The following is a 13005-nucleotide window of genomic DNA, read 5'->3' as shown; positions in this document are numbered from 1 at the left end:
TAATTTTTCAATCTACTCATTGGCTGTATTTGACTATTCTATCTACCAATGCAATTATATCAGATCAAAAAGAAAAATAATTAAAGAACACTTTCCCATTTAAAATATTTTAGCAGAGAATGTGTAAAGAAACATGTGTTTAGACATCATCCCCATTTTTTAAAACTCTGCATGGAAAGTGGAAACAGTTATGTTAGTGCTTACACTATAAAGAAAAATTGTGAGCTGGTTTGGTTGGACTGTATGAAGTCAAGAAAATTAATATCCTCCTATATTCTACAAGGACGAAAATACCTTTTTAGGCTTATAGCAACCTATTAAAAGTCTATTACTACTTTCTCTTTAAGCAATATGCTCCTGATTGTATGAGCCTAATTCTACTTCTTTACACCAATTAGAATGGCCATGATTCCACAAAAAATCAATGAACTCCCTAGATTTGGACAGATTCAGAAATGAGAGTACGATTTGGCTTGTACCTTTGACAAATTCTGAGTGCAAAGCACAAGACTGCAATTTATCCCTTTAGACATATATACATCCTTATACAGGAATTCCCGCTGAGAATTCTTGCTGTTGCAGAATTGTATCTAACTGCAGTACTATTTCTTCCATTTGTGCATCCAAATCTGTAGGAGACCAATGCTGTGACACTTTCAGCTCTGATACCTAGAGATGTACTTTTCAATCTAATTCAATAAAATTCAATATAATTAAAATAATAATCAGCTGATCACTTTTTACATGTGAAAATTATCAAAGAATAATTTGATTAGATTTAGAATTCTTCAAATATAAGGCACAGAATTCATCAGCATAGCATGGGCATGTATTTATGAGAGATGTCAATTTTATTCATGACAAGAAGGGTATAAGCCAAGTATCCCTGCCTTGTTTAGGCAAGCATGTCAGAATAATTTCCCAAGTAGAAGAGCACAGGAAGAAAACGTTTATTATAATTTTTTTTCCACTTAAGGTAGGAGCAAACCAATCATTTTTACATGCTCATTACACAAAGATGAATTCTTTAAAGATGCATCAATAACTGCTGCCCTGCTTTCAAAGAGAGTGCAACGATCATTTGACAAATCGTAGCTGCGGCTCATCTGTCACCTTTGCTGGTTCTAAACCACATTTTTTAAGCAGTCTTCTGTATCAATAATAGTAAAATCCAAAAGGAACACTATGCAGAACACAGAACTGCTCAACATAATGCTTTCTCCAATCTATTTTCTGATGGTAAGAGGTTATGAACTCGTAAAAGGAAACAAAGCAGTGTTCTGGCAAATTTTAAGATCACAGCGTGGTATTTTCCATCCCTGAATTAGTGCCACAGACATGCTGATGTACGCAGAGGAGACTGCCAGAGTTTTGTATATCTGCATTTGCAAGTATGTCTTATAACCGAAGCACGAGAGAGAGAGAGAGAGAGAGAGAGTGCTAAAGGCAGTAGTATTACTGTTTCATTCTCCTGTTCTCTTTTGCAAATATAGGAGATAGAGATTAAAAGTAAGAATTAAAAAAGACTCTCAGAGAAAGTGAATATAAAAGCTAAAAAATCTGATAACTGCTGCGTCTGATAAGTCTGTGTTTAGAAAGTCTCAGTATTTAATCTGAGACCTAATTCAGATTGTCACACATAATGATCCCCTGAAAATCAATAGGACTTGGGCTATTGAATCACTTAGCTACTTTAAAGTATTTATCCATTAAATCCTTAGGGAGGATTACAAGCAGGTGCCTAAGAAGCAAACATAAACATTTAATTTATGACCAAAAGGTCATATCTTGTTTTCACTGCCCATCAAATGCCATTTTTCATGGTCCTTGTATCATCATCAGTTGCTCTCTTGTCTTTCCAGCTGCAACCACTTAGAAATGTTAGAATTATCCCTGACCTCCACCTTTTCAAAGTGTATTGCACACAATTACACTAGCATCTATTCCTTCTAGTTGCTAAAGTCAACATTTTTGTCCCCTTTCTCTGTGGGCACAGCACACACTTGTCTTGAAGCAGCTTACCTTACTGGTTCCCCCCATATACAGTCAACTACTTTGTTTTTCCAATACACCTGATGATCACTTAACTCTTACAATCGATTTCTTTGAAAAAGGACCATACTTTTTATCTCTCAAGGGACTTTGCTCATTATCTGATTTTCTATTTATTTCCTAAGTCCTCAATATTTTTTTAATTCTTCTTTAGAATTTTGTATTTTTGACCATGAAGTTTTAAATTATAAAAATTCCTATTTTCTCTCTTATTAAATATACTTTCTGCTATGTCTTTGGGTTATTTTGTTTGTTTGTTCTCCTTATTTTGCTTTTTGAGTATTCTATACTCGAGACATTCACAGTCATCTGGTATTTTATTTTTGTTGCTGATTTTATTGTAATTTTACTGCTCCCCCCCCCCAGTTATCATTCCTTCAATTAAATATACTAACTTAAAAAAATGACAATGCAATATAGTGTAGTTTCTACTTCAAATATAAGGCAACTAAATTCTAATTAGTATTTCCTATTACACAGATCTTTTACACCTTGCAAAATGATTTGCTGCTTTCTGTGTTCATATCGCATAGGCAGCGTTAATATTTATCCATTTGGGCACTGGCAGGCATGCCTTACTAAGTGTATTTGCGCTGGTTTAAGAAGTAAGCACTCCCAGTCCTTTGCTGCCTTTTCCTTCACCTTAAGGTTACTGCCCTTTCTGCAGAGTTGAAAAATTAATCCAGGACACACAACTCATCACTACAGGGCAAAATCAGATTTTTCCTTTCAGGCAGATTAAAATAAGACACTGGTCTTTACACTGAAGTATGTGTACATGGTCCTTCCCAGCTCTCCACAGGGCCGTAGGAGTCAGCAGCTGAAGGGAGGCATTTCCTGTAGTCATTTCTAAAGTGAATGAGTCAATGCCCCATGTCAGTTATTTTCTGACACTAAAAATACATTCTTTCAGTTCCAGTTTCAATATCACTTTTAATAGCTTTTTAGGAGCATGCTTTTTTAAGAATAAAGCACCTCAACGTGTATTTTGTGTTCCAACCCCACCACACTGTTGGCTCTGCAAGAGAAGAGGCTTGACGATGTCCAGCTCAACAGCATCCCATGCTCTCTGCACTGTCCCAACTGGCTGGCACTGCAGCCTCAGCTCTGCACGCCAAGGGCATGGATGGCTTCAGCCTCAAGGCTGAGATAGTGACAACTTTCATAAACAGCGACTGTAGCTTGTTAAAATGTTCATCAAAATAAACAGTTCTAATCAGTAAGAAATTATTCCTTTGGGGCAACAGACTAAAAAGATAAGAAAAATCTGAATAAAGAGACTAGCAGCATGAAGCGCTCTTTTGACACTGAAAAAGGAAAAGGTATTAATAAATTTTATTTCCCAATACATAAGAGAATTTAATAACTAATTCTGATAAGGGAAAAAGAAGTAAAGACACAGAGCAGTACATTAATCTAAAAATATGCAGCATTTTTCAAGGTGAATTTAACTGTAGAGCTCAGAAAAAGAATGCACTATTGCCTAGATCAAAACTGTTTTGTAATAATCTTTTTACCATTAAATTCCAATGCTCTTGACTTTACAAAATGGTGATCCTCCAGAAGGAAACAGATTGGGATACAGTCTGACTTCCCATTTGTATCAATAATGGGATATGCTTTAAAGAGTGAATATCTATTTCCTGGAAGTAAGCAACTGGCTTCTATTTTCAAACATCCTGAAGAGCACTTGTTTTTTCTATTCTTAGAGCTTTACAAATTTAAACAAACTCATATTATTTTAAATTTGATATAATTATAAAGTATAACATATTCAATACTTCTACTATAAAATACTACACATATATACACATGGCATTCTATTCTATGTTGAATAAACATAAGAGATTATCATAAATTTATAATGGAATGAACCACAGAAGCTTTGAAATATTAATTTCTTGAAACTTGTGCAAAAATATCCCCATTACCTGTCCTCCATAATAAAATTCCTCAGAATCATTATCTCCTTCAGAGTCATCTTCAACTGTGGTGTTGTGCTGTGACTCCTTAATGGAAAAGGAAAGTTAGCAATGATACAAGCAATATGTTTATCTTGCATTTATAGTTCTAATTATAACTACAGTAATTATGTTTTTACAAATAAGCTCTAAGCACCCTTTATTAAAAGATCTCAGACAAAACAAGCACTCACTAACTAGGTACATAAAAACACCTGGAATATACGTTGGAGAAATCATACTTTGGATACAGACACAGTGTGATGTTTTATGGAACTGGAGAATTCAGTAGACTATGCAGGGGTACTTCACTATCTCCTTTTGCTAAACAAAGCATAATTTACCCACCAAGAAAGGTTCTGGACCTAATTCATTTGGCATTTCAGTGACCAAAAAAAAAATAATACTTTATTCTGGTAAACCAATTCTAATAGATTAAGGAAATAATTCAAGTCTGAACATGGGATCTCTTAAGTTCCTTTATGTGAAAAACTCTGACACACTGCTGCATAATTATTATTTTTAACAGTACCAGCCTGTTGCCAGAAAAGTTCAAACTTAATTTTCTGACTTGCTCTGTTCTATGACTTTGACAATTAAGGATTAGAAAGTAATATGCTTACCCAAGTAAAACCTGCTCTAAATAGGCTTTTCCGTGAATAATTGCACTCAACTAAATAGAACTGATCATGCTACAGACTGCAACTCAGCATGAGCAGAAGTGTTATATTCTGCTTCCTACCAATGGAACCTTTACTTATAATGATGTAATTGCTTGAAGATATTAAATCTTGTTTCCCACAATCCATTTATTATTTCTAGACCCTATGCTGACAAGGATCCCATAAAGAATACTTGATAAAATCATAATTCTTCACTTTAATCTGATCATGATGTATATATTGCATACTTTTTATTTATGTCCTGCACAGAACTGTCATAATGGAATATAAATCAGATGTATGAATCAAAGATTAAAAGTTACCTCTAAGTCCCATATATTCATAACTGTCAAATATACTCTTATCACCAATTTCTATGGTCAGACATTCTAATCCCATTTCCTTACCTTTGTCTCTAAATTCCTGCTCTATTCACTGTATGTATACATAGAACAAAAATTGTATTTCAGCCAATTTCACAGCAATTTTTTAAGACAAGGAATAAAAATAATTTCTGCTTCTACTTTACTGAAAAGAAACAAAGTGACATCAGTCTTCATTGTTTTATAATAACTTTAGCTCAAGGGGAAGCCTGTGTTAAAAGAGAACTCAACTGAACAAAAATTCAACACAAAGCAAAGAGAAATTAAACTCTCACACTACAAAAGTGACAAACTCATCCTATCCTAACCAAAATGTCTAACTGTCTAGACAAATGAAATGGTCAGTCTTTTATTTAAAGGCTTTTTTCAGTACTTCCATGCCTAAGTAAGTACCTTGTTTAATTGGAAAAATAAATAAATAAAAGCTCAAACTCTTTCCCATAGAAGCTAACTGTATCTCAGGCTTTTAATCAAAAGGGTAAATTCTTACTGTGCTTGAATTTATAATGTTTACAGAGCAATGAATACAATTATGAGGCAGCCAAAGCAAAATATTTCCAATGCAACTTTTTACGTCAAATCAGGTTTCATCTACAAAAAAACCCAGCCATACCCATTATCGTATCTGAACATGCTTATCTGACTTTTCCAGGATCAAATACAGATTGGAGCCTAAAAAGCAGTAGTCAAGAAACAAGTATTCTAAACAAAGCAACCACCCTTAACAAAGGAAGTCTTTAAGTCAAGCACTTGAAATCTTGTTACAGTGCTCAATTTCTTGCTTGGGGTGGAAGCCTATGTGGTACTTTCTTTGAGCCCATAACACTGTCAACCCCTGTATACCTTACGTTAGTGCCACTTCTTTCTTGAGTTAATGTCAAAGTGATACTGGTCAGGGACCCATGCCAGAGGTACAGCACAAATACAACTGTGACTGGAAGGCTTTAATACTCCAGATGCTACTTATGGTGAATAGTGTCATGCAGAGGTCCAGAGACTCCAGTGGGACTGCTGTAGGCCACATGATGAAGCAATGAGCTAATAAATGGGGTGTGGTCCTACATGCAAGACTAGGTTAAAAGGTAATGGCATCATGATCTACTTCTCCAGGAGAGCTGTATTTTTAGGGCAGACAGGGTCTATGCCACCACTGAACAAAAGATAAAATAAACATCTCCAAGATGGGAGCATCCCTATCCCAACTAAGTGATTTGCTGGTTAATCCACATATGAAACCCAGAGAACTACACTCACCTTATAAAATGTGTAAACCTACAGTTTGGGTTAGATTTGACAGGGAATCTATGGTAAATATTCATATTTTATTATTTTGTTGTTTCTTAAAATATCTTGTTAAAAAAATCCAAGAAATACATACCTCTCCATTCTCCCTCTGTAATTTTGATTTTATGGATAAGCAATAGTTGACATCACTGGTTTTTCTTAATTCTTAAAAGAAACAGGAAAATAGGGAACACGTGAAAAATGTGAAATAATTTTGCATATGCAGACTTTAAAAACTTGGAGTAGTAGAGCAAATAAGGAACAAAAAATTACAGATAGGAAAAGCACCAAAGAGATTACAATACAACAGTCTAAAATTAAGAAGCCCCAACATCTCAGAAGACTCATATTTTTAAGTGTGAAATGAAACTCGGCTGGTCCATCTAGGGCATTTGTTTTTCTCAATCTGTAATTTACACTTCAGTGTCATTCATTAATTTTGTATACTTTATAAAAGAATAAAACAAAATCCCTCAGCAAAATTAAATCTAATAATCTATATAAAATATAGGGTTTGATCCTATTTTAAATGACAGGCTGTATTTGTCTTTAAATTACAGAAATATTTGCAAGTAAAATTTATCTTAAACTTCTAACTATAATGGCCAATTTTTGTTTGTGTACCACTCCAATGATTTCAATAAAATTATTTTTTATTTACATCAGTATAAATGAGATCAGAGACTGAAGATCATATTGGTTTTCCAGTGAAATTCAAAGTAATTCTGTGTTACACAAAGAAAGCCCTAAACTATTGTAATAAATAAAAAAAGTCTGCAAAGTCAAGTGTTCCTATCTGAAGAATTTCCAGAATTAAGACTGCTCTATGCAGTTTCTCCTGCAGCCTGAAACCATCAGGGAATTTGACTGCTAAAATCTAAAAAATCTCTATGGAGTATGCACAAATCTCGATTATATATTGTATAAATGTGTCTAGATGTCTGAAAAGCATGACCTTTCATGTATCGAATAATTTTTGAAAGTATGGAAATAATTTCAAATTAACAGGTTCCAAAAATCACCGGGAAAAAAGATATTTTTTTCTATAGTCTCATTTCGTGAAACAGCCGAATCATTTTGTTTGAAATTTCCTGAAATAATTAATTAGAGGCAATGGTAGTTATAGACTGTTTCATCCCCAGTGGTGAAGATTTAGTGAAGTTTTAAGCAAGTGAGCATGAAAACTTATAACTGGGAAGTATTAAGCACCTCTAACTGTATTCAAGGAGAATTGCTTTATCACAGACTGCAAGACATTAAAAGAATAAAATACATTCTGCCTGTACAATCATGTTGATCCCCAAAAGAAATATTTTAATTTCTTCTATTCTGAAATGTAGGACAATTTACTACAGCAAGACTGAGAAAATAGCAAACTGTACACACATCAACATATCTCCCTTTAAGTAAAGGCAACATCTTGTCTTTCCTCACAAAATATGAACTTGGTAAAACACTCGGGACATAAGATTACCTGTAGCAATTTGGTCGAAAATTACTGGAATTGGCTCTGTTGTAACTACCACATCTTCATCATTATCAGAAATGGAAACATAAGTGTTATCTACAAAAGAAAAACACCTTGCATGGTGAAGTCCAATTTTTTTTCTGCCAGCATCTTCCAATGTTGCCCATTCCACCCTTGTAACATAAGGAACCACTTCCCATTAGGGAAGCCCAGCACTACCATCTTCCTGGTGCATTTTTTTCAGCTGAGATTGCTAATGAAAAGAAAAATACCAAAAGAATGGAAGATTTGGTCCCAAATTTTATAAAAGCAAACCCCTGGAGTCTGATATCGTGGCTTTCAGGAATCACACCAAGGGCTGCTCTGAAGTGTCCCACAAGGCTTATGAGGGTTTGAGACAACCTTTTCCAAAATTAAGACTTGTTCTATGATTTTTGTCATGCCTGATACTAAAATTCAAGCTAGGTCTGGTGTGCAGAGTGAAGGCTGCATTCAGACCTAGGTGTTAACAGCCCATTATTCAAAATACCTATGCCTCATTTTGCCTAGTCATGTAAAGGATGTTTGAAGCATCTTCTAATCAGTGGACAACATTTCTTGTGCCTATATTCAGAAAAAAAAATATCTTTCCTCCCACTTAACAAAAACATTAGGTATGGATATGAATATGGAAAGTCTATTCCAAACATTCTTACAAAATGTGGAGATCACGCTGTGATTTTTTTTTTCCTTCCAGCCAAATGTTTAGTAACAATGAACAAGGGGAAGCAAATTTTTATGTAGTATCTGCAGAAGCTTATTTTGCATTAATTGCTGACCTGTCTGTGAAAGTAATAAAATTTTGTTTTCTACTGATCTGGGCTGAATTGAAATATATACTCTAGAGCAGAAAGGCTGATGTTGTGGTTTAACCCCAGTCAGGAACTAAGTACCACACAGCCGCTCACTCACTTCCCTCCCTCCCCTGGTGGGATGAGGAGGAGAACTGGGGAAAAAAAAGGTAAAATACATGTGTTGAAATAAGGACAGTTTAATAATTGAAATAAAATAAAATATTATAATAATAATAGTAATGAAAAGGGAGACAACAAAAAGAGAAAGAGAAATAAAACCCACCAAAGACAAGTGATGCACAATAAAATTACTCACTACCCGCTGACCAATGCCCAACCAGTCCCCGAGCAGCAATTGGCCCCTCCTGACCAACTCCCCCCAGTTTATATACTGAGCATGACGTTCTATGGTATGGAATATCCCTTTGGCCATTCAGGTCACCTGTCCTGGCTCTGCTCCCTCCCAGCTTCTTGTGCACCTGCTCACTAACAGAGCATGGGAAACTGAAAAGTCCTTGATTTAGAGTAAGCACTACTTAGCAACAACTAAAACATCAGTGTGTTATCAACATTGTTCTCACACCAAATCCAAACCACAGCACTGTACCAGCTACTAAGAAGAAAATCAACTCTATCCCAGCTGAAACCAGGGTAGCTGACAATTAAGTAATCACAGATAAAGAGACAAATAAGAGAACTGAAACAAGGAATTGATCTATCATAATTTTGAACACTCCATTCCCACATCAGCAAAGTGTGTAAACTCACACATAATTTTAAGCATACTGCTGCATGCTCAAAGCTTTTGACCACAGTGCTTCCAGTGCAATGTTGAAAATGCTAACATCAACTGATCAGTAAATTCAGCAATATTATTACTTGTATTATTGTGGGTTTTAGAAGTCTCTATCAAGACCAAGCCCTGATGCTGCTGCCCCTTTCTTGCACAGGTGTGCCACACTACCTTTGCAGACTAGCAGCTGCACTGCCACAGACAGACAGGCACATGAGCAGCCCACTGCCTGTGAAACAGCCTTTCTGCCACATTCACGTCTACTGAGTCTGACACTATCCCACACCTTCGCCTACTTCCACTCTTGCACTGTCCCATGAGGTAATCTGTGCTCAGCTCAACAAACATATTGCGAGCGGGCAATTGCTGCAGGAGGCTGACACCACTTTTCCCTGAGCACTGCACTCCAGTGGGCATAGCAACCTGCTCTATCTGCTCAGTTTGTGTCTGCTTGGCTACATGCTTGGCACAGGGATGTGTTTTAAAGCCACAGCATTGTGCAAATAAAATGGGGTCCCTCCAGCCATCTACCAGCATTCACTCCTCCTCCTCCCACTTTTGCCTGTCAGCAGGACAGGCTGTAAATTGTGCCTCCAAGACAGTTGCATCTCACCCCCTCCACAAACCCCTGCCTTGCCTCTATTTGCATGTTCTACCTTCCTGCCATCATTTCAGTGTCAGCCTCACCATACTGGATGGCTCTGGGTATACAACACACACTCATTCCTTTCCCAGGTTTGGGAGTGTAACTTACTGGTATAGAGTCTAATGAGCTGGAATAACCAAGGTCAACATTTACCCCTAAATATACCTAACACCATATATATGGGTGGGAGAAAGGAAATCCATGTGCTAGAACTTATTGATGTGTGAAAAAGTAGGAAAAACAGCAATATGTGCTGTTAAAGAAAATGTATTTTGAATTAAGAAATTTAAAGTGCTGAAGCTGCTAAATGGCAGAACCAGGCCTTGGCCCTTGTATAGTCCTAATCCAAGGCTGGTTTAAAACCCAGTCAAGTTAATCAGTAGGAGAATAGAGAAACAATAGATGATCAATTTGTATACACAGCTGCTCTCAAAAATGCAGGTGTTTTTAGAAAAAAATAGTATATGTGAATAGGAATTGCTTGCTCAAAGACTAAGTGTGCTTGAAGGATTGTGTGAGTTAAAGCAGTCAGAAAGAAGATCATGATCCAAGGAGGACCTTGGAACCGAGGCAGAGACTGGAACCGAATAGATGAATCAGCTGGGACAGGGTCAGGTGATGGATTCGCAGAACTGACAAGACCAAAGGAAACTTCTAAAAACTTCAGACACTGACTAATGATTTGATAAGTGTATATAAATTGTGCTGTATCCCTTTGTTCTCTGCCACTCACTGAGGTGGTGGCCCAACTCTGAGTTGTGATTAAAGCAAACCTAGTGGTACCCATGTCTATATGAATTTTTCCTTTAACAGTGCTATAAAGAATAAAAAGTTATCAAGATATACATATATGGATTTTAATTATATTTTTATGTCCACTGTTTGTCATTCTTTCTTGGCAGCTGGATAATGTACTTTTCACTGCCAAGTATTTGTTTTCCTTTTCTATTTGGCAACCATTGGGGTTTTTTTTCTTTCCTTCCATCAGTCTAATGAAACTTGAAATTAAAATACTGGGCTTGCTTTCTTCAACATCCAATTTCTAAGGCACTACACCCAGGAACACCTCTCTTTTTAAGTGGAGTCTGCCTGAACCTAGTGTAGGGATGCAACAAACCACTTGCTGCCAAACTGGTTGTCTCTCTCTGTGCTGCAATCTAACAAGGTTTAAGAAAAAGATGTTTCTGTTAACATGTGTGTAACCCACAAATCACTGGGATAAAAGACTATAGCAGTTCTACAAGTTTATGACAGCCAACATGTATCACTCAGAATGTACAATCATTAGCATAATGCTTGCTGTTGTAATGGTTCTCACAGGAGTCACAATCCACTCATATTAATGGAACTTTAATCTACTCACTGATGTTATATTCTATAACTGCTCCTTAGGAGCATTATTTTCCCCCAGTTGTGTCTATGTTATGAGAAAATGGTTACAAAGATATATTACTGGAACTGATATTACCTACCTCTAAATTTTCAGTGATATTTTCACAATTTCAGCAATGTATATATAACTTTGAGACAATATTGTCTCAACACTACTCCTATTAAGTTATTCAGTGTGCCTTTGTGAGCATATTTTTAGCTTTCACTCATAATTATGAAACATTCAAACACCTTCCATTATTGAAAGTTGTCATGTCATATTGCAATTCCCATAGGTATGATTTAACACTCTGTAATCTTTTGATGTTTTATGAAGCAATTCAGCAATAGTTACACAGTGTTATCAGTGCCAATGCAGTGACACTGCATATATAACAACAATGCATGGAGCTAGAGTATACACAGTACCCAAAGCTCTTCTTATAATATCTAAAAATTACTTGTGGTGGTATGACTTTCAGCTGAATGAACATAATTTGTATGGTAACTTAATCTCTTCTATTTTCATATATTTATTGCATACATTAGAAATTTATCTGATGATCAACTCTGACAGCCTTCTCATGATTTCCAAATTTGATCCAATGTGTATTACACACTCTTACTCTCCAAAGGATATGACTTTGATATAGGTACACACTAATGGACTTAAACCTTGATCTGTAAAGACTTAACCCATGATAAATTTAATTTGATGAGCATATCCTGCTCTGAACTCTAGCAGCTAGTAGCAATACTTGAAGATCATCTTCCAATTGAGGAGGATACCAGCACAGAGCTTCCCAGGCTTGACACCATCACACCCTGATATGTCCGTGAAACATCCCTTAAAATACATGCCAGAGAAGAGGTAGACACAGTGAGCAGTAATGTTAAGTTATAGATTTAGCACAAAGAGGAGACAAAGAATCTGGCTCACCAAGCCAAAGGAAGTATTTTTAGGATCAAAGCTGTAAAATGACAGTCATTATCCTTCTTAACACACTAAACACCTCTTCATCACAAAGCAAACATACATACTGCAAAAGCTTAAGATATGAATGAAATCAGCTCTTCCAAAGGCTTGAAGGGTTACATTTGCAATCAGTAAACATGCATAGCTGGTTTACCTCCCCCCCCCCCAGGTTCTATCTGGCTTTAAAATATAGGGGGTGATGGCAGAGAATATTTATTAGGTTTTAGAGCCACCAAAGTCACTCAGGCTTGTAGGCCATCAGAGCATGCTGGAAACAGCATCTGTAAGGGAAGTTTGAGGTGTGCCTGTCAGAAGAGCTTGCCAGGAGATGAGATCTTATGTGCTGTGAGAGTAACTGCTGGTTCAGTGCTCCAGCTTGCCATTTAGTTTAGGGGCTCATAGACATCAAGTTCAGTGCCTTCATAATAGCTTAATCCCTGAAATTAATAAATCCATTACTGATGTCTAATAAAACAAAACATTAATAAAATATGATGTAGATTTTTTTCCCAACGATTTGTCCCTCCTTTCATTGTCAGGTCAATGGAGTAATCATTGAGTCACTGATTTATCACT

The 13005-nt window shown here is 36.2% G+C and overlaps 1 protein-coding gene across 1 annotated transcript in view; it reads right to left on the bottom strand.

Annotated features, from left to right (window-relative positions):
* Nucleotides 1-13005, bottom strand: part of LOC129734862 (protein mono-ADP-ribosyltransferase PARP8-like) — a 160065-nt gene that overhangs the window by 64056 nt on the left and 83004 nt on the right. Inside the window, exons 4-6 of the mRNA XM_055700203.1 lie at nucleotides 7817-7906; nucleotides 6437-6507; nucleotides 3984-4061 (exon numbers count right to left, since the gene is read on the bottom strand). Of these exons, the coding sequence (XP_055556178.1) occupies nucleotides 3984-4061; nucleotides 6437-6507; nucleotides 7817-7906 (239 nt within the window). The remainder of the gene's footprint in view (nucleotides 1-3983; nucleotides 4062-6436; nucleotides 6508-7816; nucleotides 7907-13005) is intronic.

This window comes from Falco cherrug (genome assembly GCF_023634085.1).
Source record: "Falco cherrug isolate bFalChe1 chromosome W unlocalized genomic scaffold, bFalChe1.pri SUPER_W_unloc_1, whole genome shotgun sequence".
NCBI lineage: Eukaryota > Metazoa > Chordata > Aves > Falconiformes > Falconidae > Falco > Falco cherrug.
This window is presented reverse-complemented; position numbering and strand designations above follow the sequence as displayed.